The 21,540-nt window shown below is 38.5% G+C and overlaps 1 protein-coding gene across 1 annotated transcript; it reads left to right on the top strand.

Annotated features, from left to right (window-relative positions):
* Positions 1–1,321: 1,321 nt before the first annotated feature.
* Positions 1,322–21,273, top strand: SCAND3 (SCAN domain containing 3). Its single transcript, XM_047796829.1, has 4 exons — positions 1,322–2,368; positions 13,214–13,352; positions 15,779–17,274; positions 19,232–21,273. Exons 1-4 carry the CDS (start codon positions 1,949–1,951, stop codon positions 21,146–21,148), a joined length of 3,972 nt encoding a protein of 1,323 aa, XP_047652785.1. The 5' UTR covers positions 1,322–1,948; the 3' UTR covers positions 21,149–21,273.
* The last annotated feature ends 267 nt before the right edge of the window (positions 21,274–21,540 follow it).

The following is a 21,540-nucleotide window of genomic DNA, read 5'->3' as shown; positions in this document are numbered from 1 at the left end:
TTAGGGCCATATCGGCACTCTCTCTTCCGCTTCTGCTGGGAATATAAATTAACTTTCGGAAGACCGGCAGGGTGGATCCAAATTTTGTAGTCTGAAGCTTATATGATTTAGGGGCTCCTTTTTAAGAAATATAATAGACCAATGTCAACACAAAATTAGGTACAGCTGCTCCAAGGCATACACGATGTATCTGAGGAAATTTGAAGAAAAAAGAGGCTTCAGTCATAACTAATTTCCTATATTATATACTTTTGAAAGTTTTGCTAAAATTTGTGTTCATACCGGACGACCCCTTCCAGGGCCATGGAAAGGGCTCATGCAAGTGAGGGGACTTGAGCAGTTTGGCAATACCCATCAAAATAATATCTACTCAGCATTTTTTCTTAAAAGAAAAAAGTCACTTGAATCGGAAATGCCAAAATGTGAGTAATCACAATAGGAACCAATATAAAAATTCAGCAAATATTCCTTGGGCATCTATTATTTGTTGGGCGCTCTTGACAAGGCCGTGGGGACAGACTGGGTGGGGAGGAGGAAGACTGGCATCTGCGATGATTCTAGACCTCCAGCAGAATCTGGTGCCTCAGCCTCTTTCCTCTCGAAGCAGCTGTTTCTTCAGGCTAAACTGCGTCCACTCCAGCACTGCCTGCTCGGTGCATCTGCAAGTGCCTTGCCTGGCACAGCACACTGCCTGAAGGAGCTTGAGCCAGGTGCGAATTTTTTGGTTGCCCCACTCGAGACTCGTTAGACTCTGAAAACACGTCCAGATAGATTTTGCTTGTTTCCGGGGCCAGTTTCCTAGAAGTGTTTACAGCTCACAGAGCCAGAAATAGAAATAGCCACTACTGTCGTTAACGGGGAATCTCACTATATGGGTCCTGATTTTTCCCATCTATAAAACGGAAAGAAGTGACTAGATCTTCTGTTCTTTTTCGAGTTTAATTTTTGATGCCTGGAAAGGAGCCGGTGGCCCAAATCGAATGAGAAAAGACCAGGGGGAGCCTACAAATTCGCTAACTTGGCATTCGCCCCGCAGGGATGCTCTTTGTTATAGGACTTGGCGGTGAGTACCGCGGGTCTGAGTGCAGCGACCGCTTATCACCTTGTGAAGAGAACTCAGAGCAGCCCCTACACTGTCGCTACTCACACTGTGAAACTCTTTTCACCGGAGGACAAGTAATCGGGGAACTCGGGAGTTGTTTCCGGACGGTTTACAAAGCACTTGCCTCACAATGTTCACCGGTCCGCGTTTCCACGACCACCGAGATGGTTGCTCCACCCGGAATCCTAGAGCGGACCGGAAATGAGCGCAGTTCCCGGGCCTGGCGGGAAAGCGCTGGGGCCCGAGGCGGGTGTGTCGGGGCAGCTGCAGCCTCTGCCAAGTGTCGCCTACGGCCCGTGTCTCTGGCTTGGCGCGCGAGGGTTCGAACTCCTCAGAGGTGGAAGCTGCGGCGGAGGGAAGGGGCAACTGCGCGGTGTCAATCGGGCCTCCGCAGGTGGCTCGAGGTGTGGCAGGAGACCCTCGCCCTCTCCGCCCGGGCCTGGGACACAGGACGCGCTGACTTCTGAGAGACCCCTCTGGTTTCCTTGCCCAGCCTCATATATACTCAGGCTTTACTTAGGGCCAACGTCTCTTTCAGTTTTCTATCTCGCAAGTAACCTGCTGCTCAATTTGTGACCCTAGAGCTTTTCATCAGTAGTTCAGAGCTCACTATTTCCAGTCTTGTCCACAGAGAACGGCTTCACTTTCAATGGAATTGCTCGAGTAGCTGCCCTGTTATCACCTAAACAAAAAAAAAATTTTTTTAGCCGTGTCTGTGATTTTTCTCTGTGAATAGGGTTTTCTTATATCGAAAACTTTCCTGTCCAGGGATTGGTTGGGGACCTCAAGTTAAATCACCTGTCCACCTAGACCCTAGTTGGAACGAACCTCCCTCTTGAGCTAAGGATGGCGGCAGCCCCCAGGGCCCTCTCAGCCTTGGCTGGCCAGGCTTCGGAGGAACAAGGGGAGATTATTAAAGTGAAGGTGAAAGAAGAAGACCATATTTGGGATCAGGAATCCTGCGTCCAGAAGAATTTGTCTCACACCAGGGAACTCTCTCGGCAGCGATTCCGGCAGCTCTGCTATCAGGAGACTCCCGGGCCCAGGGAGGCTCTGAGCCAACTTCGGGAACTTTGCCGGCAGTGGTTGAGTCCAGAGATACACACCAAGGAGCAGATCCTGGAATTGTTGGTGCTGGAGCAGCTCCTGACTATCCTGCCCGAGGAACTCCAGGCTTGGGTGTGGGAGCATCATCCTGAAAGTGGAGAGGAGGTGGTAACTGTGCTGGAAGATTTGGAGAGGGAGCTTGATGAACCAAGACAGCAGGTGAGAAATTAGAAGTGCCATCTTCTGTGGAGAATTTGAGTTCATGGGTCCAAGGTGGAGTAAGCAGGGTTAACTTCACACTGGTGGCTGCAAATTCTGGCTCTGGCCATTATTATTTGATCATTGGTGTAGATGAATAGATTCATGCTTCTGGGACAGCAGTTTTCATGCTCATCCTAGTAAGATGGTGATTTAACCAAATGGGAAACCTTAATCTATTACTTGCCAATAGAAAATATATTTTATTTAGTGACTGTGAGATTAAAGTAGCTATCTCTCAGGATACCTACTACTTTTTACCATATATGAAAGCAAAAAGAATATGAGGATGGAGTTCCCTGGTGGCTCAGTGGGTTAAGGATCCTTGTTGCCACTGCTGTGGCTGCAGGTTCCATCCCTGGCCTGGAAACTTCCACAAGCCTCGGTAGCCACTCCAGGGGGTGGGGAGAGTATGTAAGGAGAACCTTCTAGAAGAAACAAGTAGAGAAGTAGCCCAATGTTAATGGAAATGTCAGGAAACTGTGAATCGTTAAGATCTGTGTTCTATGATAGGCTCTGTTAGTAATTAGCTGTGTAACCTTGGGCATATCACACCTCCTGTGTGCTTTCTCTGTACAGTGGAGATTAATTGATCATTTTTGGCCACTTTTCAGTACTTGCAGTTGTTGGTATGTGAGATGTATTGAGCCTAGTATTGTCTTTTACCTGTATGCTAGAAGTTATTTTCAAGAGCTTGTATTTGCTTTTTATGACAGTAATTTTAGGGCATTATGGGTATTGCCAAACTCTTGCATTTCTCACACTATCCATACATTTATCTGAACTCTTGGAATATGAACATTTTATGAACACAGTATGATCTGTTAAAATACATCTCTCTGGAATGCAGTATCTTTCATATGAGATTGGTAAATAGGGAAATGAGTCAGTATAATGCTGAGATTGTGCCGGCTCATACGTAAGTTTTCCCAGAAAGTTGATGTTTTAGGCCACCAAGTAAGAGCAGCAAGTTGAAGCAGCAAGCTGTGAAGACATACAGCACTGCACATAATGCCCATTCACCTCCATATCCTTCCTTTTGGCTCTTTGGCCCCAGTCTCTGTTTTGAAAGTGCTTATTTGTATAGTTCCCTCACATTTTAGTGCATTTTTGCTAAACTTTTTTGTATTCCAGAAAATGAGCAAGCACAGGGATTTGCAAGTGCCACAGAAGCATGCTAGTGATAAAATTTCTGCTGGTGAGCATAAAAGAAAAGATTTAGCAATTGAAGAAAAGCTTGAAATTATGTCTTGAAAGAAAAGAACATTTGATGTTGGTTGTGCAACTGGCATAAAAGAGTCAACTTTACAAACAATTACAGACAATGCTGAGAAAATAAAAGAAAGTTATCTAGATGGCATAACTGCTAGTGCTACAAAATCTGTTAGAACAAGATATAAGTAAATGGAAGAAATGGTACATTAAGTGTGTGGATTGAATATCAAACAAAGAAGCAACCAGGGTCAACTTTTCTCAAAATTAAAGGGAATACATTAGCAATATGTGAGGACCTTAAGGAGATATGGAAAATCCTGCAGAAGTTCCTTCATTTAGTGCAAGTAGTGACTGGTTTAGTGGCTTCAAAAACTGCTATGATTTCCACAATGCTAAACTCTCTGGTGAAGTTGAGAGTGCAGAAGTTGCAAAAACATTTTCCATAGTGTTAAGAAATTTGATTGATGAAGAAGGCTATACCCTGGATCAGATTTTTAATTTTGATGAAACCAGTATTTGTTGGAAGCAAATACTCTATGTCCTGAACAAGGAAACATAGGCTCCAATGTTTAAGGCTACAACAGATCAACTGACTATGATGCTAGGTGCAAATGTCAGTGGGGATTTAAAGCTAAAGCCTGTGTGGTTTATCACTCTGCCAACCCACAAGCTTTGAAAGGAATTGTAAAGATTAGCCTGGGCATCTACTGTAAGTCAACAAGAGAGGCTAGATGACAGGGCAGATATTTACTTATCTTCTAGGTGATGTTTTTGTAGATGATTTTCAAAAATATTGCAAGATGAACAGTTTGCCTTCAAAAGTTGTGATTCTCAGTAATACACCAAGCCATCCTCCAACAGTTGCTGAACTTTCTTCAACTATTGAAGTTCTTTTCACCTTCTAATACAGCTGCTTTACTCTAGCCCCTTGATCAGGGTATGATCACAGCCTTTAAAGCTTATTATTTAAGATAGCATTCAAGATGTTTATTGCATCTCTAGTGGATGTCAATGTATACACAGTTTTTGAATTCTGGAATCAATTCAACATTAAAGTTGCAATTGATATTATTGTAGAGACCTGGAATGATGTCACAAAAATCTGCTTGAATGGGGTATGGGTAAAATTCTCCCTGATTTAATTTATGATTCTAAAGGCTTTGAACATTCAGAAGAGCCCCCCGAAATCAAAGCCAACTGTATTGTTCTTGCAGAGGAGGTTGGATTTGAAGAAGTTGAGAGTGCAGCTATTGAGGAGCTGCTGCCTCATGCAGAGGCTCTCTCTACACAAGACCTGCAACTGTTAGTTGCTGAGGCTCAAATGGAAGATGTGTGAGAAGAAGATGATGTGGTTCAACAAGCTGACCCACCAAAGAGCTTTTCACTTCTCAATTATCTTCTGCTTTAAGTATGACAGAGAAGCAGTTGCAGTGGGTAGAAGATAATGACTGCAATGTAGAATGCAGCAGGATTTTATTTCATGGCATAAGGTCCTAGTTGGGGCCATGTATAAGCAGCTTCTTAATGAAAAAAGGAAAATGTTTAAGCAGCAAAAACTGGATATCTTTTTATAATCCAATATCAAAGAAATGAAAGCAAGATGAGGAGCTAAAACCATCATCATATTTCTTGTAATATCACTACATTTCTTGGAAAGTGTGTAAATGCTTGTCCACCTGAACTTCTAATGATGATATCCCTCTACCCTTGCCTCACCCTTTCCTTGCACCTCTTTCTTTTTTTATTACTCAATGAATTTATTACATTTGTGGTTGTACAATGAACACTTCTTTCTAACAAGACATCATCACCTTTCTAAGGTAAAATCCTATGCTTAATGTAATATTTCCTTATCTAATATGTCATTTTGACTATACTTGTATTTTTACTAGAATTAAACCTTGTTATTTTTTGTGCAGGTCTGCAGAAAACATGTTTTTTCATGAGTTATTACATAGGTACCTGTACGGGTAGTCCCTTACCTCTGGCCAGCAGAACTTTTCTTTTTATTTCAAATAATGTTTTTCCCCTTATGATGTGCCTGTTACTTAAAATTTTCCTTGTCCAGCTTTGTTGAAAACTGCATCCATTGATAGGACTTGGTGTTTGGTCAGTCCTGGATAATGTTCAGGGTTACACCTTGGTTATATCTGATAGTTTTTCACGTAACTCAGGGTTATAGGAATCTCCTAGTCTTTGTAAATATCAAGTTTGCATTAATGTTTCTCATTTTTCTTGTTTCTGTGTGATCTCTGAAGAAAGGGGGAAATGTTGCAAACACGTTTAGCTGCCAACCAAATATCTATTATATACCCCTTCTTTCTGCCTTAAAAAATGTTGATTTTGTTCCTGTTGGCTATGTACCTAACTAAATACTTTCACCTTTCCTTGTACTAGAGTTGCCCATACAACATGGTATTGGCCAGAAAGAAATAAGCATATTTTTCTGGGAGTTTTTGGGGAAGCTTTTATTTTCCTTATAAAGTGGCTCAGATGTGTTTACTTCTGCCTTTTCCCACTTCCTACAAGGTGAATGTGATATCTAGAGTTGTGGTAGCCATTTTGCAACCATGTGGTGATAATAAGCCTGAGGACAAATACCAATATGTTATAAATGGCAGAGCAGAAATATAAAGACAACTAGGGTCTCTAACAAAACTGTTAGGTTTGTGAATCAATGCCAGCAACTTCCCTCCTCTGAATTTCTTATCATATGACAAAAATAAACCCTATGTGTTTAAGCCACAGTAAGTTAGAAGTTCTAATTAATTGGAAAATATATGCATTTTAATGAATATAGCCATATTTACTTCACTATTTTATGACCAAAATTTCTTACTAGGACTTTTAAAATATCAAATCTAGGAATCATATAGTGAAAGACAAGTGACTATCATAACTTCATAACCAGTTAGAAGTAATTTCAGCTTCGTGATTTGTTTTCACCATCCAGAGGCACCCTTTACACTTCTGTGGTAAAGGCAGATTGGAATTCCTCTTGCAAGACCAGGCCCACCTACCTTGGACTAGCTCCTCTGATGAAAATGTAGAGAAATCAATAGGCTAGGGAGTATGTGTGTGTGTGTGTGCGCGCGCGTACACGCAAGCATACTCACACTTGTGCTGTGGGGGAGGAGTCAGTGCAAAATGTATCACAATGAGCCATATCTATATTTTGTTTCATATCTTAGGTTCTCTGGTTGTGCTTATACTAACTTTATAGAATTGATATGATTGTTTAGTTATAAATAGGTTACTCTGTCTCCCAGATAACTTACATCTTTTACTCCAGGAGCTTGTATCCCCCAGTTATGGAAAGATTTGGGCAAACTGAAACACATACTATTATATTATACAATCAATCTATATAAGATGTCTTATTCTTAAGATCAGAAAAAGGAAAAACTTACCAAAGGAAACTGGCTCAACTATTTCATGAATTTTGTTTTAAAAGAAAATGGGTTTTAGAGTTGCCTGGTGGCACAGAGGGTTAAGGACCTGGCATTGTCACCGCTGTGGCTTGGGTCGCTGCTTTGGCATGGATTTTTGATCCCTGGCTGGGGAACTTCTGTGTGCTGCAAGCCAGCTAAAAAAGAAACAGAAAGAAAATTGAGTTCTTATATACTTTGTGCAGTCTAAGAAGAGGGAGTATATGTATTTATAACATGGTGTCTAGCTTAGGGGAAGGGAGCTTGGCACATAAATCCTTAAATCCCACCGTGATGTTATAATTAATCTTGGCTTTTATTTCCTCATGTGTCATTGGTCATTTCCTTTTGGAATATTCTGGCTTATGTCCAATTAGTGTTCAATAGCCATGGGCATTTTCTAGCCATCCAACAGAATATTGATATCCACTGACACCTTTTACTATTAATTTTATTTGAGGATCTTGTTCTGCTTGGTGAATATGACCTATTAGAGTTTGTAGTTCTGACAGTATTTTTTCTCCACTAATCCATTGGTCTGTAGAACTGGGGGAAAAAAAGATCAACGTTGTTGTCGTACAATCTAGACTAGTCACCGTTTAATGTTGGATGTTTAATGTTAGATGGATCAGGAAAGTTTTCTCCACAATGTCTTATGTTTTTAGTCCTAATTGTTATGCACACCAAAATTGTTTCAGAAACTTCATTATTCAGTTGAGAATAATTTTGAGAGACTGGGATGACAATACTAGAAACAAGATAATTTCCATGGATATTGCTGGTGAATATATAATTATCTAAAATCTCCTATACATATTAAAGGATAACATTTTCACTAGCAGACACCTGAAAGCTGGTGTAGTCTCTTTTTTTTCCTTTGTGAGGAGAAAAAAAATCATAACAGAATTTAGCATGGGGAATAATGGGATGTCACTGATACACTGGTTAATACCTATGTTAACTTTCTTAATCCAGCAAAAATTGGATAATTGTATGTTTTATTGTCAATTATAGGTTAACCCTTGATTATTTAACCTAGCATTTCTTTTCAATATACACAGATGGGGAATTAGCCAATCAGCTTAAATATATAAATCAGGACATGAAGATCAACAGTATTTCACTGTAATTTGGGGTGTGTCACAACTTCATTCAGGACTTGTTTAATTTAGATTGATCAATGAATAACATTTCTAAGACAGTATTAAGAATTTGTATGTACATTATAATTGACTTTTGTACTCATTTCATGGCAACTTCTTTTTTAACAGTATAATTTTGGGTAAAAAAGCTTTTTTAAAAAAATGCTTGGCTTGGAGTTCCCGTCATGGCTCAGTGGTTAACGAATCCGACTAGGAACCATGAGATTGTGGGTTCGATCCCTGGCCTTGCTCACTGGTTTAAGGATCGGGCATTGCCGTGAGCTGTGCTGTGGGTCGCAGATGCAGCTCAGCTCCTGCGTTGCTATGGCATTGCTATGGCTCCGACTTGACCCCCTAGCCTGGGAACCTCCATATTCTGCTGGTGTGGCCCTAGAAAAGGCAAAAAGACAACAACAACAACAACAAAAATGCTTGGCTTATTTTAATTTTCCATAATAATTGATTTCCATTGTTTAACTTCTTGCTGCTTGGCATTGAAAATAATACTGGCTCAGACATCAGAGAAAGCATCACTTTCCTAAAATCTTTTAAACTTATTTTTCCCCCATGCTTCCCCCTATTTGTATCCAGGCAAACTACATACAAAAAGTTGAATGTATAAAGTACTACAAATCAATAAGGAAAAAGACAGATACCCCAATAGAAAAATTAAGAAAAGACTTGGACAAACACTTTAAAAAAAAAGTTAACCACTTAGCTAATAAAATCAAAACAGTTCCTCAATCTTAGTGATCAGAAAGATGCAAATTAAGACAACACGTGGTAGCCACTTTATTCCAACCAGAGTGGATTAAAAGTACTGACATGACCAGATTTGGGTAAGGATGTTGAGCTACTATTATGCTTATGTACTACTGGTAGGAGTAAGTTGTTATGACCACTTTGGAAATATCTGCCGTGTATAACCATACTCTATGATCCAGCAAACCAACTACAAGGTGTATATCTAATAGAAACACATCCGGAGACATATAATATTCATAGCAGCATTATTATAATTGCCAAGAACTCTAAACAATGAAAATGCCTATTAACAGTGAAATGGATGAATATATGATGGTCTGTTTTTACAACTGAAAAACAGCAAAAATGAATGAACAACTGCTATATTCAACAATGTGGAGGAATTTCACAAACATAATGTTGAGCAAAAGAAGCCAGACAAAAATAAATATATGATTCTGTTTACATAAAGTTAAAAAGCAAAATGAATCTGTAGTGATAGATGTTAGAGTAGTAGTTACTTTGGGGGAAGAGAGTAGGGCACAAGTAGCTTTCTGGGATGCTGATAATGTTCTAGTTTTTTGACATGAGTAGGTCACTTTGTGATGTCACCAAGCTCTACATTCTGTACTTTTTTCTAGGTTTATAATATTTCGGTAACGGAGTTCCCATTGTGGCTCAGCGGTAATGAACCTGACTAATATCCATGAGGACACAGGTCCTGATCCCTGGCCTCGCTCAGTGGGTTAGGGATCTGGCGTTGCCCTGAGCTCTGGTGTAGGTCGCATGTGCAGCGTGGATCTGGCATTGCTGGGGCCGTGGCTGGGGCGTAGGTTGACAGCTGCAGCTCCGATTGGACCCCTAGCCCGGGAACTTCCATATGCTGCCCTCAAAAGACAAAATAAATAAATAAATAAGATAAAAAAATACTTCAGTAAAAATTGTATTAAGAAGAAGATTTATATCTCATGGTGGGGCCTCCTGCATAATAAGTTAGGGTGCTTCATTTTTTGCACATTTTTACATTTCTATATCATGTGAATGAGAAATTATTTTTGTTAAGTCAAAGCCCAGTGAGGAAATTTTCAGAAATAACTAAATTCATAAGTGCCTACCAGAGGATAAACTAAGCTTTTGCTTGAATTTTTCATGAAGAGCATGAGTAATTAATGCTAAGTATATGGCCGAGCATGGATTGGTTAGGTTTCCATGCTAGGGTTTTATATATTGATAGACCAAATTCTTTTTTTTTTTTTTTGTCTTTTTTAGGGCCGCTCCCACGGCATATGGAGGTTCCCAAGCTATGGGCCAAATCGGAGCTGTAGCCGCCAGCCTACGCCAGAGCCACAGCATCGCGGGATCCGAGCCGCATCTGCCACCTACACCGCAGCTCATGGCAATGCCGGATCCTTACTGAGTAAGGGCAGGGACCAAACCGGCAACCTCATGGTTCCCAGTCGGATTCGTTAACCACTGCACCACGACGGGAACTCCTTTTTTTTCTTTTTTTTTTTTTTAACCAAATTCTTTTCTTTGTTTGTCCTCAAGAATATTTGGCAAAGCAAACTATTGGAATGTTCTATTTAAGTGTAATATGGCTTCTTTCTACCAGGCTATTTGCAAGAGAGCAGTCTTAGAAGGAATGTGAAGTGGCCAGGCTCCTTCCACTGTAAGTGGTACACTTAAAGAATTAGAATCAGTTGTCATACCCAAAGTCTCCAATTGGAAAGTTATTTGTGTTCTATTCACTTTAAGGTATACTAAATAAATATAATTTAGAATTCTGGTTCTCAGGAAGTAACAACTTTGAATGTGTGTAACTTTCATTCTTGCTCCATTTTAGAATTGACCATGGAGATGTGGTTAATCCCAGAGGCTGCTTTTCTCTTAAAACAGCCACGGAAGGTTGTTCGCTATTGAATACTTATTTTCATTAATGAATCTATTTTCATTAGATTTCTCGATGATAGAAATTCAGAATAGAATACCTAACATACATCTCACTCCCAGTTTACCTGTTGCTTAAATGAGTAACAGAGATCCAAGTGTAGGAGTGAATAGAAAGTCTACAAGCCAGTTAAAGCTCTCCTAAACTAGGATAGGATAACACACTGGAACACAACTTTTTTTTGGGGGGGGGAGGTCTTTTTAGGGCCACACCCATGGCATATGGAAATTCCCAGGCTAGGGGTTGAATTGGAACTGCAGCTGCCAGCCTATGTCACAGCTGCAGCCACACCAGATCCAAGCCATGTCTGCAATATACATCACAGCTCATGGCAGCAATGGATCCTTAACCCACTGAGCAAGGCCAGGGATCAAACCCGAGTCCTCATGGATTCTAGTAGGGTTCGTTATCACCAAGCCATAATGGGAACGCCCCTGGAACACAAGTTGTATTACTTTTTTTTCCTTTGGTAAATGGCACTGGTGCTTTAGACTTCATCTGGAAAGTTATAGCTAGGGAAACTGTTTCAGTGGGAAAATCTATAGTAAATTGATAACACAAATACAGTGTTACAATTGAAAATGCTAGACTGGAACAGTCTAGATTACTGCTAACAAACTGTGCCAAACAGTGAGCCAGCTTCCTGAATTATTACAAGATTTCCCTACTGTACGCTATCATTTCTAGCCTTAGCACAATCAGATATTAGACTGTAACATAGTCCAGAAAAACATGCCTATTGGATGTTGTGACAACCAGATTTACAGGGTCATATTTTACAAAGATTTAGTAAATTAACTTACACAAAGGCTGAAAGAAAGATTACATTTTTTTTCCTTTTCGTGGCAGCACCCCGCAGCACATGGAAGTTCCCAGGCCAGGGATCAAACCCATGCCACAGCAGTGACCCCAGCTGCTACAGTGACAACATCGGGTCCTTTACCTCCTGTGCCACAAGAAAACTCCTAGGATTACATTCTTAAATAGGTCCTTACTTAATTCTGGTTTCCCAAGAAAGTGAATCCTAATCAAATACCAGTGTAACAAGTAGTACCATAACAGGTAATTTGGAGTTAAACATGCTTTTATAATAAAGGCAGTGTTTATTCAAAGTCAGTGGCAGTAACTTGTCTTTTGAATATTCCTGCCCGATAAAGCCTATTTGTGATCCGTAATGTCCTCTCCTATTCACCCTCTTCCTTATTTGACCATACCAGTAGTAAAATATGATTCTTAGTCTTAACAAATGCAATAAAAATGATCAAGAGACATGAGTCTTAGCAAAGAGGTAAAATAACCAGAAACAATGTATAAATATTGAATGGATCATGGGCTTAAAAAACAAACGAGCATAAAATACAGGTCACCCTTGAACAACTCAACCTTCTGCAGTTGGAGATAGCCCTCCCTGTACATGAATCCACCTTAGTAGATCCACAAGTTTCAAACCAATATTGTTCAAGGGTTAACTGTATATTTGGGGGACAATTGGGTAAATTTAATTATAAGCCATATAGTAGAAGAAGAGAATGTTTTCTTTTCACCCAACATAGTGATCCACTTTCAGGGGCTTCCCCCTCTTCCCCCACCATAATACATTGGGCTGATGTTTTCCACATTTAGTCTAAAATGACTGTCAGATTTCTTCCTGGGTTCAACAGCTCATTAGTCCCTATTAGCTAATTTACTTACCCTCCACCCCAGATATTTACTTTTAACTGCTCACACTGAAACCCAATTATAATTTTCTTACAGTTATCACAATTGAGGAAAGATTCGTTTAATGTACTTCCATTGTTGTTCCCCAAGACAGAAACCACAGGGATACAATACTTATCAATCCCTGTCCAACTGAGTTCAGTGGAGACAGGCTCTTGCTTTATTCATTCCAGCATTTTTTATTTCTTTTCTTACTCTATCTTGCAGTCTGCTTAAGAATTTAATGAAGGAGCTCCCTTCGTGGCTCAGTGATAACGAATCTGACTAGGATCCATGAGGATGCGGGTTGAATTCCTGGCCTCACTCAGTAGGTTAAGGATTGGGGGTTGGTATGAGCTGTGAGGTAGGTCACAGTAGCGGCTTGGTTCTGGCATTGGTATGGCTGTGGCGTAGGCCAGTAACTATAGCTCTTATTGGACTGGTAGCCCAGGAACTTCCATGTGCCCAGGTGCGGACCTAAGAAAACAAACAAACAAACAAAAGAATGTAATGAAGACTTTTTTTTTCTTCTTATATTCATTCTATTTCAGTAGAAGAATGTTTTGAGGTTTAGCTATGGTTTATGCAGTGAGCCCTATATTAATTTCTAAATGTTCCTATTTATTCTCAGGTCCCACAGGGCACATATGGGCAGGAAGTTCCTGTAGAAGAAATGACTCCTGCAAAAGAGTCCTTAGGTACCCATCTCCAGTCTATAGAAGACAGAATGGAATGTGAATCTCCAGAGCCACACCCACTACAAGACAATGGTGAGGATAATTTCTTCTCCAGAAAGAGGATGAGATTTGGGAGAGGGAAGGGTCCAGTCATTGAGAGGTTATCAAAGAAATTCCACTGCAGTTTCTATTGAATATAGCTGAATCGTCAACAGGTGTGTTGCAGTGTTATTAAAGGAGTTTAATTAAGCAGTCAGATAATAATGTAAAAAAATAGTTGGGCATTCCTGCTGCGACGCAAAGGGATCGATGGCACCTTTGCAGCACCAGGAAGCAGGTTCAGTCCCCAGCCTGGCACAGTGGGTTAAGGGATCAGGTGTTGCCACAGCTGCGGTGTAGTTTGCAGCCATAGCTCAGATCTGATCCTGGGCTGGGAACTCCATGCACTGAAGGGCAGCCAAAAATTTCCGTGGATATTTTGCAATGGAATTAAGTACTTGTGGATAAATCCGAGATGCCTCTGTATATAAATGTTAATCACTTGTCAGTGTAGCCACAGGTTCCATTTCTATAGCCTCTGCCCCCAATTCTTATCACATATAATTTTTTAAAACCTGGAAATACTACTTAGAAATTCTAATGAAGAAAATGGAATTTATGAAGTCTATGTCCATTAGAGATCTAAGGACTGACTATTAGCAATATAATGTGTGGTGGAGGCGGGAGCACAGGCTGGCCTGGTTATGAATCAGCTATCTTTTCTAAAGGCTTAAGTATAATCAATACAATTTTTTTCTTTTCTGATAGCCCCGGCAACTCCCTATCCTCTGCGTATCCTAACTTCTGGAACTCATATCCTCCTAGTTCTCATTTACATTGCCCTAATTCTTTCCTTCCCCAGTTTATCTTTATTTACCTTCCTGTGTGTTCACGGCTCCATAGCAGGATGCAAAATGTATTGTTGTGGAAAGAAATATTATCTGTATAATGGTCTTTTCAGTCACATTTTGAAATAGCATTTAGCATGAATGTTGTCATCTTTATTATAAAGTTAATTAAATCTTTATCCAGTACTTTTTTTATGTAGTAATGTGTTAGATAATGGAAAAGATACTAGAGGAAAAAGCGATCCCTGCTTCTTTAGGAACCTACGATCTTCTCAGTTCTCAGTTCTACATATGAAACAGTTAAAGAAAATGTTACTATAGTGCTAGTTTGTGTTATGAATAAATTATGTTCTTAAGAAAAAGAACTCTGGAATTCCCCTTGTGGCTCAGCAGATTAAGAACCTGACTAGTATCTATGAGGATGCAGGTTCAATCCCTGGCCTTACTCAGTGGGTTAAAGGATTTGGCATTGCTGCAAGCTGTGGCATATGTCGTAGTCACAGATGCAGCTTGGATATGGGTGTTGCTGTGGCTCTGGCTGTGCTGGCTCTATGCCCGCAGCTGCAGCTCTAATTAGACCCCTGGCCTGGGAACTTTCAAATGCGTGGGTGCAGCAGCTCTAAAAATAAAAATTTTTTAATTTAAAAAAAAAAAAAAAAAAAAAAGAGAGAGTGAGGAGAAGAAAAGAGAACTCACCATAAGCTTAAATGATCAAGGAGGTCTTGTTGAAACAATTCAGAGTTAACAAGAGGTCAGAACACACAGCAGCATATCTTTAATTTGAACCTAATTTTGGAAATTCTGAATATTTGAGAATGATTTAAATTTACTAGTTCAATATTTGGCATGCAAATTGGTGGTATAAACAACATTGATTTGAGAGAAAGTATTTTTTCCAAGCAGCCGTAAGACTTCTAGAGGTGACATGCCAATTCTAAATTATTATTTTTTCAAAGCAGTTTCCTTATGAATAGCCAAGTTTGAATTATCCTAACTCATTATTATGAAGAGTCTAAACATTTATTTTAATGTACTATGTTAAGTCAGAGTTTTTCACTACTTCAGGTTCATCTGCTACTCTTTATTAATATCAGTAATAAGGATATTCGTATTGGGTTTATAGTTTAATAAGCACTGAAAGGGAGCTGATGTAAATATATGATGTTGAAACATAAGCCCCAAATGTTGCTGTAATGGCTAACCTGACTGAATAAAACAAAATGTGGTATGGCCTGGGGCTATTAAAAAATCTGCAACTATATTACTTAGGCTTCTCTAGCCAAAAAAAAAAAAAAAAGTTATTTATAGTTATTAAATGAAAAAATAATAATATCAATTTACTTCCCATTTTACATAAAACATTGCTTTACTTTAAGGCTGACCCTGGATACTGTTCTGGAAAGTCACATCCTGGCTTTCTACTCCTTGCTGTATCAGAACTCTCTGCTCCTGGCTAGAGTTCTTTGTTTACCCTCTCTTTATTCCTCCAAGGGTAGATTACCTAACCCAAATTATATTTCCTCCCTTGTGAGTCCATAGCATCTACTTCTACTCTGGCTCTATTACAGTATATATGTATTTTATATTATATTCCCAAATATTCTCATTGATTTTTTTCTTTTTATATTTTAGGATCATTTTTATGGCTTTCCATGATGTCTCAAAGCATGGGTGATGATAACTTCAGTAGCTTAGATACTAATGAAGCAGAAATTGAACCAGAAAACATGAGAGAAAAGTTCTTCAGAAGCTTATCAGTATTACTGGAAAATAAAAGTAATAATACCAAGATATTTTCTAAAGCAAAATACTGTCAATTAATAAGGGAAGTGAAAGAAGCTAAAGCTAAGGCAAAAAAAGAATCAGTTGACTACCGTCGCTTGGCGAGATTTGATGTGATCCTTGTACAAGGACATGAGAAACTGATTGAGGCTATAAATGGGGAAACTAACAAAATACGGTATTATTTACACAGTGAGGATTTATTTGACATACTGCATGATACACATCTCAGCATTGGACATGGTGGACGGACCCGCATGGAAAAAGAGTTACAAGCAAAATACAAGAACATCACAAAAGAAGTTATAATGCTCTACTTGACACTCTGCAAACCATGCCAACAGAAAAATTCAAAACTGAGGAAAGTTCTAACATCGAAGCCAATTAAGGAAGTTAAGTCAAGATGCCAAGTGGATTTTATCGACATGCAGTTGAACCCTGATGGAGAGTATAAATTTATTATGCATTATCGAGACCTTGGTACAAAGTTGAGCTTTTTGCGGTCATTAAAATCTAAAAGGCCTAAGGAGGTTGCGCATGCTCTTTTAGATATTTTTACAATTATTGGAGCACCCAGTGTCCTACAGTCTGACAGTGGGAGGGAGTTCTCAAGCCAGATAGTCAGTGAACTCAGTAGTATTTGGCCAGAACTGAAAATTGTCCATGGGAAACCTCAGCCCTGCCAAATCCAGAGTTCTATAAATCAAACTAATCAGGATATCCAAAATAGGATAATCTCCTGGATGCAAACTAACAATTCATCACACTGGGCTGAATATTTGTGGTTTATTCAGATGATCCAAAATCAGCCCTATCATAGAAGCATGCAACAGATTCCATGTGAAGGTACATTTAGCTCTGAAGCTAAACTGGGCCTGTCTCATTCTCAGCTAACTGAAGAACTTGTTGCCAGCCTGAATACGGAAAATGAATTGGAACAGGCCGACAAAGAATTAGAAAATACTCTAGGAGCCCAGTACGAAGAAAACATTGAGACTGGAACAGATAGTAGTGATATTGAAGAGAATCTTTGTGTTATTCCTAAGGTAACCCAAAAAACTCCTCCTGAAAGCAGGCTGAATTTTTTATCATGTGTAGTTTGTGAAAAAGAATGCACAGGTACTAGTAGTTGTGTATCATGTGATAGAAACATCCATGCAATCTGTGGAGTGCCCTCTCAACATGAGACTGAGGGTTATCATCACAGAATAACCTGTAGTCTTTGCTGTGAGACCACTACAATGAAAAGGAAACATGATGAAATTCCAAGAAGTTTGACTGTTCAACCTTCCAAAATGTTAAAGCCATCAGAAACACCATTTTCACCAGACAAAGTAGGAGATTGGGTAAGAGTATGAGTGTCTGCTGTAGATCAAAGCAGAGGAAGAGCTTTGATCATGATGAGTGAGATTTTTTTTTTGGCCACACCTGAAGCATGTGGAAGTTCCTAGGCTAGGACAGGGATTGAACCCAAGCCACTGCAGTGGCAATGCCAGATACTTAACCTGCTGAGCTACACAGGAACTCCAGGTAAGAATTTTTTGACGTGGTGTTCTAAAGCATAACTATGGCCATCTTGGATATATTTTCTCCAAAGAAAATCTGATTACTTTTAATGTCCTCCCTCCACTCATTTTTTCAAGTTGAAAATTATAACCTTGGATGCTACTTTATTATTCTGGGGTGAGGAATAGTAGTACCTCTTTTATTTTTTTCTGATGTCAGGCATTTCTTGAGGGAATCCAAGGGATAAACAGCATGCATGATGATGTGTTTCTATAGAAGGATAAATTTGGGAACAGATGAAGTTAATGTTACTTTTTAAAATTGTTTATGAGTTTGTGAGGGGAGGTAAACTAAGAAAGGGTATCTCAGGTCAAGTGAAATATTTAGGAAGGGTAGGGGATGATAAAGTTGATTGAGAGATATTAGTTTGTGCTGGGAAAGAATTTAGTTTTCTGATTTAAATGGAAAGTGTGAAATAAGGCCAAAGAGATTTTGAAGCAGTAGGTTTTATAAAGTAGAGCTAATGTGTATTCAGGTTAGTGTTTTGAAATATGGAGTTACACATGATTTGGGCCAGTGGCACTCAGTTTGTTCTTCAGACCAGTGCTGGTCTACAAACTATACTAGTCCATAAAGGGGTAAGGATACAAATTGAGAGTAATTGGAAATGTACAGCAATTTGAGATTGCTGCAACACCCAAGCACATGACTAATGAACTCATCTTTTCAAATAGAATGTTCAATTTGGGTGTTAAAATCTCAAGGTGAGTCACATGTTGTAGGAATTTACATTAATCAAGCACAATAGGTTCACATTATAATGTGTGATATACTATGGGTAGCTTGTCAGCTATAGCCCCAAAGTATGTAAAACTCTGAGAAAATGTAAGCATGTATTTATAACTTAATTTGTAACTTTATAACTTAACTTTAAAATCATTTTATATCTTTAATCAAGCCTAGGTTTTTAAAAATTTTATTGAAATACAGTTGATTTACAATGTTGTATTGATTTCTACTGTATAGCAAAGTGATTCAGTTATACATATATATTCTCTTTTATATTCTTTTCCATTGTGGTTTATCATAGGATATTGAATATAGTTCCCTGTTCTATACAGTAGGACCTTGTTGTTAATCCATTCTATATATAATACTTTGCATCTGCTACTCCCGAACTCCCAATCCATCCCTCCCCACCATCTCCCTTGCAACCACAAGTCTTCCTGATGTCTGAGTCTGTTTCTGTTTTGTAGATAAGTTCATTTGTGTCACATTTTAGATTGTACATATAAGTGATATCATATGGGATTTGTCTCTCTGACTTACTTCGCTTAGTATGACAATCTTTGGGTCCAACCATGTTACTGCAAATGGCATTACTTCATACTTTTTTATGGCTGAGTAATAGTCCATTGTATATAGTGTAACACATCTTCTTTATCCATTCATCTGTCAATGGACATTTAGGTTGTTTCCATGTCTCGGCTATTGTAAACAGTGCTGCTGTGAACATGAGGGTGCATGTGTCTTTGGATTGTAGTTTTATTTGGATATATGTCCAGGAATGGGTTTGCTGGATCATATACAACTCTGTTTTTAGTTTTTTTGCGGAACTTCCATACTGGTTTCCATAGTGGCTGCACCAATTTACATTCCCACCAATAATGTATGAGGGTTCCCTTTTCTTTACACTCTCTCCAGCCATTTAATCAAGCCTAGTTTTTTAAGTTTAGCAGCATTAGATAAAGGACAAAAGTAAAATCTGTATTACTTATTTTTGATTCTAATTTGCAGATGGCAAAACAAGCTTCACTGGACTTTTTTGTGAAGAAAAGACACACTTTTTCTGAATACAGCAGTAGTAGTAAAAGAAATGGTAATGATGGAAGTCATCCTGAAGAAGTGAAAACCAAAAGAGTTCATACTAGTTTTACTCGGAAGTATGATCCCTCGTATATTGAGTTTGGTTTTGTAGCTGTAATTGATGGTGAAGTGCTGAAACCACAGTGTATTATTTGTGGAGATATATTGGCTAATGAAGCAATGAAACCATCCAAACTTAAGCGGCATCTATATTCAAAACATAAAGAAATAAGTTCACAACCAAAAGAATTCTTTGAAAAAAAGAGCAGTGAATTGAAAAGCCAACCAAAGCAGGTGTTCAATGTTTCTCACATAAACATTAGTGCCCTGCGGGCTTCTTATAAAGTAGCTCTTCCGGTCGCTAAGTCTAAAACACCATACACAATTGCCGAGACTCTGGTGAAGGACTGCATCAAAGAAGTTTGCTTGGAAATGTTGGGTGAATCTGCAGCCAAGAAGGTAGCTCAAGTACCACTTTCCAATGACACCATAGCTCGACGTATTCAGGAACTGGCTAGTGATATGGAAGACCAACTCATAGAACAAATAAAACTAGCCAAGTATTTTTCATTGCAACTTGATGAATGCAGAGATATTGCTAACATGATCATTCTTTTAGTATATGTGAGGTTTGAACATGATGATGATATAAAGGAAGAATTCTTTTTTTCAGCCTCTTTACCAGCAAACACAACTAGCTCAGAACTATATGAAGCTGTGAAGAGTTACGTTGTCAACAAATGTGGTTTGGAGTTTAAGTTTTGTGTGGGAGTGTGTTCTGATGGTGCAGCTTCAATGACAGGAAAACATTCTGAAGTGGTTACCCAGATTAAAGAACTTGTGCCAGAATGTAAAATAACGCATTGCTTCATTCATCGAGAAAGTCTTGTGATGAAGAAAATATCAGTTGAACTAAATAGTGTGCTTACTGACATAGTAAAAATTGTGAATTATGTAAAATCTAATGCATTAAATTCAAGATTATTCTCTTTATTATGTGATAATATGGAAACTGATCATAAGCAACTGTTATTACATGCCGAGATACGGTGGTTATCACGGGGAAAAGTTTTATCAAGAATGTTCGAATTACGAAATGAACTCTTAGTATTTCTGCAAAGCAAGAAACCATTTTGGTCCCAGCTTTTCAAAGATGTGAACTGGACAGCCAGACTTGCTTATTTATCTGATATCTTCAGTATTTTTAATGATCTTAATGTTTGCATGCAGGGAAAGAATGCAACATGTTTTTCAATGGCAGATAAGATTGAAGGACAAAAACAAAAGTTAGGAGCTTGGAAAAAAAGAGTTTCTACAGATTGTTTTGACATGTTTCATAACTTAACAACAATTATCAGTGAAGTAGGTAATGATCTTGATATCGCACATCTGCGAAAAGTTATCAATGAACATCTTACAAATTTGTTAGATTGTTTTGAATTGTATTTTCCATCAAAAGAAGATCCACGCATAGGAAATTCATGGATACAAAATCCATTTCTTTCATCAAAAGATAATTTAAATTTAACTATAACCCTGCAGGATAAGTTGTTGAAGCTGGCTACTGATGAAGGCTTGAAAATGAATTTTGAAAATACAGCATCACTTGCTTCATTTTGGATAAAAGTTAAAAATGAATATCCTGAGCTTGCTGAAATTGCTTTAAAATCTCTTCTTCTGTTCCCCTCAACATACCTCTGTGAGACTGGGTTCTCTACATTAAGTGTTATTAAGACAAAACATAGAAACAGTTTAAATATACATTATCCCTTGAGAGTAGCGCTGTCATCAATCCAACCCAGATTAGACAAATTAACAAGCAAGAAGCAAGCTCACTTATCACATTAAATTTTTTAAATACTGATTTTAAAAGGTGTTAATTCAAAGAATGCATAGGCATTATGGAAGTATGAAATGTTATGACTAAATTAGCAGTTCTCTATAAACAGAATAATTATTCTTTTATTTTTCATTTTACCCTGTTTATTTGTTATATTTATTAAGATGTAATTTTAAATCTTGATTCTAATATTAAAAATTTTGTATTTTGTGTGTCTTTTTATTACTGTATTTTATTAGGATATTTAGATTGTAAGATGACCTCAGTATGGGGAATAATTTCTTTGAAATGGCAGACTTGATCAGTGAAAGTAAGTGAATTTGAGGGGTGGAGTTAGTATTTGAATGCAAGGGAAGGGATCCGTAAGATGTTTGTTAAACTGATCTTGGGTGGTTTGGTT

Source organism: Phacochoerus africanus, chromosome 9 (assembly GCF_016906955.1).
Source record: "Phacochoerus africanus isolate WHEZ1 chromosome 9, ROS_Pafr_v1, whole genome shotgun sequence".
Lineage (NCBI taxonomy): Eukaryota > Metazoa > Chordata > Mammalia > Artiodactyla > Suidae > Phacochoerus > Phacochoerus africanus.
This window is presented reverse-complemented; position numbering and strand designations above follow the sequence as displayed.

Excerpts from the sequence above, each read along its gene's own strand:
- SCAND3 (XM_047796829.1), top strand. The coding sequence starts at position 1,949 with ATGGCGGCAGCCCCCAGGGCCCTCTCAGCCTTGGCTGGCCAGGCTTCG. Across the intron at positions 13,353-15,778 it reads ACACCCACTACAAGACAATG|GATCATTTTTATGGCTTTCC; the intron begins GTGAGGATAATT and ends TTTATATTTTAG. Across the intron at positions 17,275-19,231 it reads CAGACAAAGTAGGAGATTGG|ATGGCAAAACAAGCTTCACT; the intron begins GTAAGAGTATGA and ends TCTAATTTGCAG.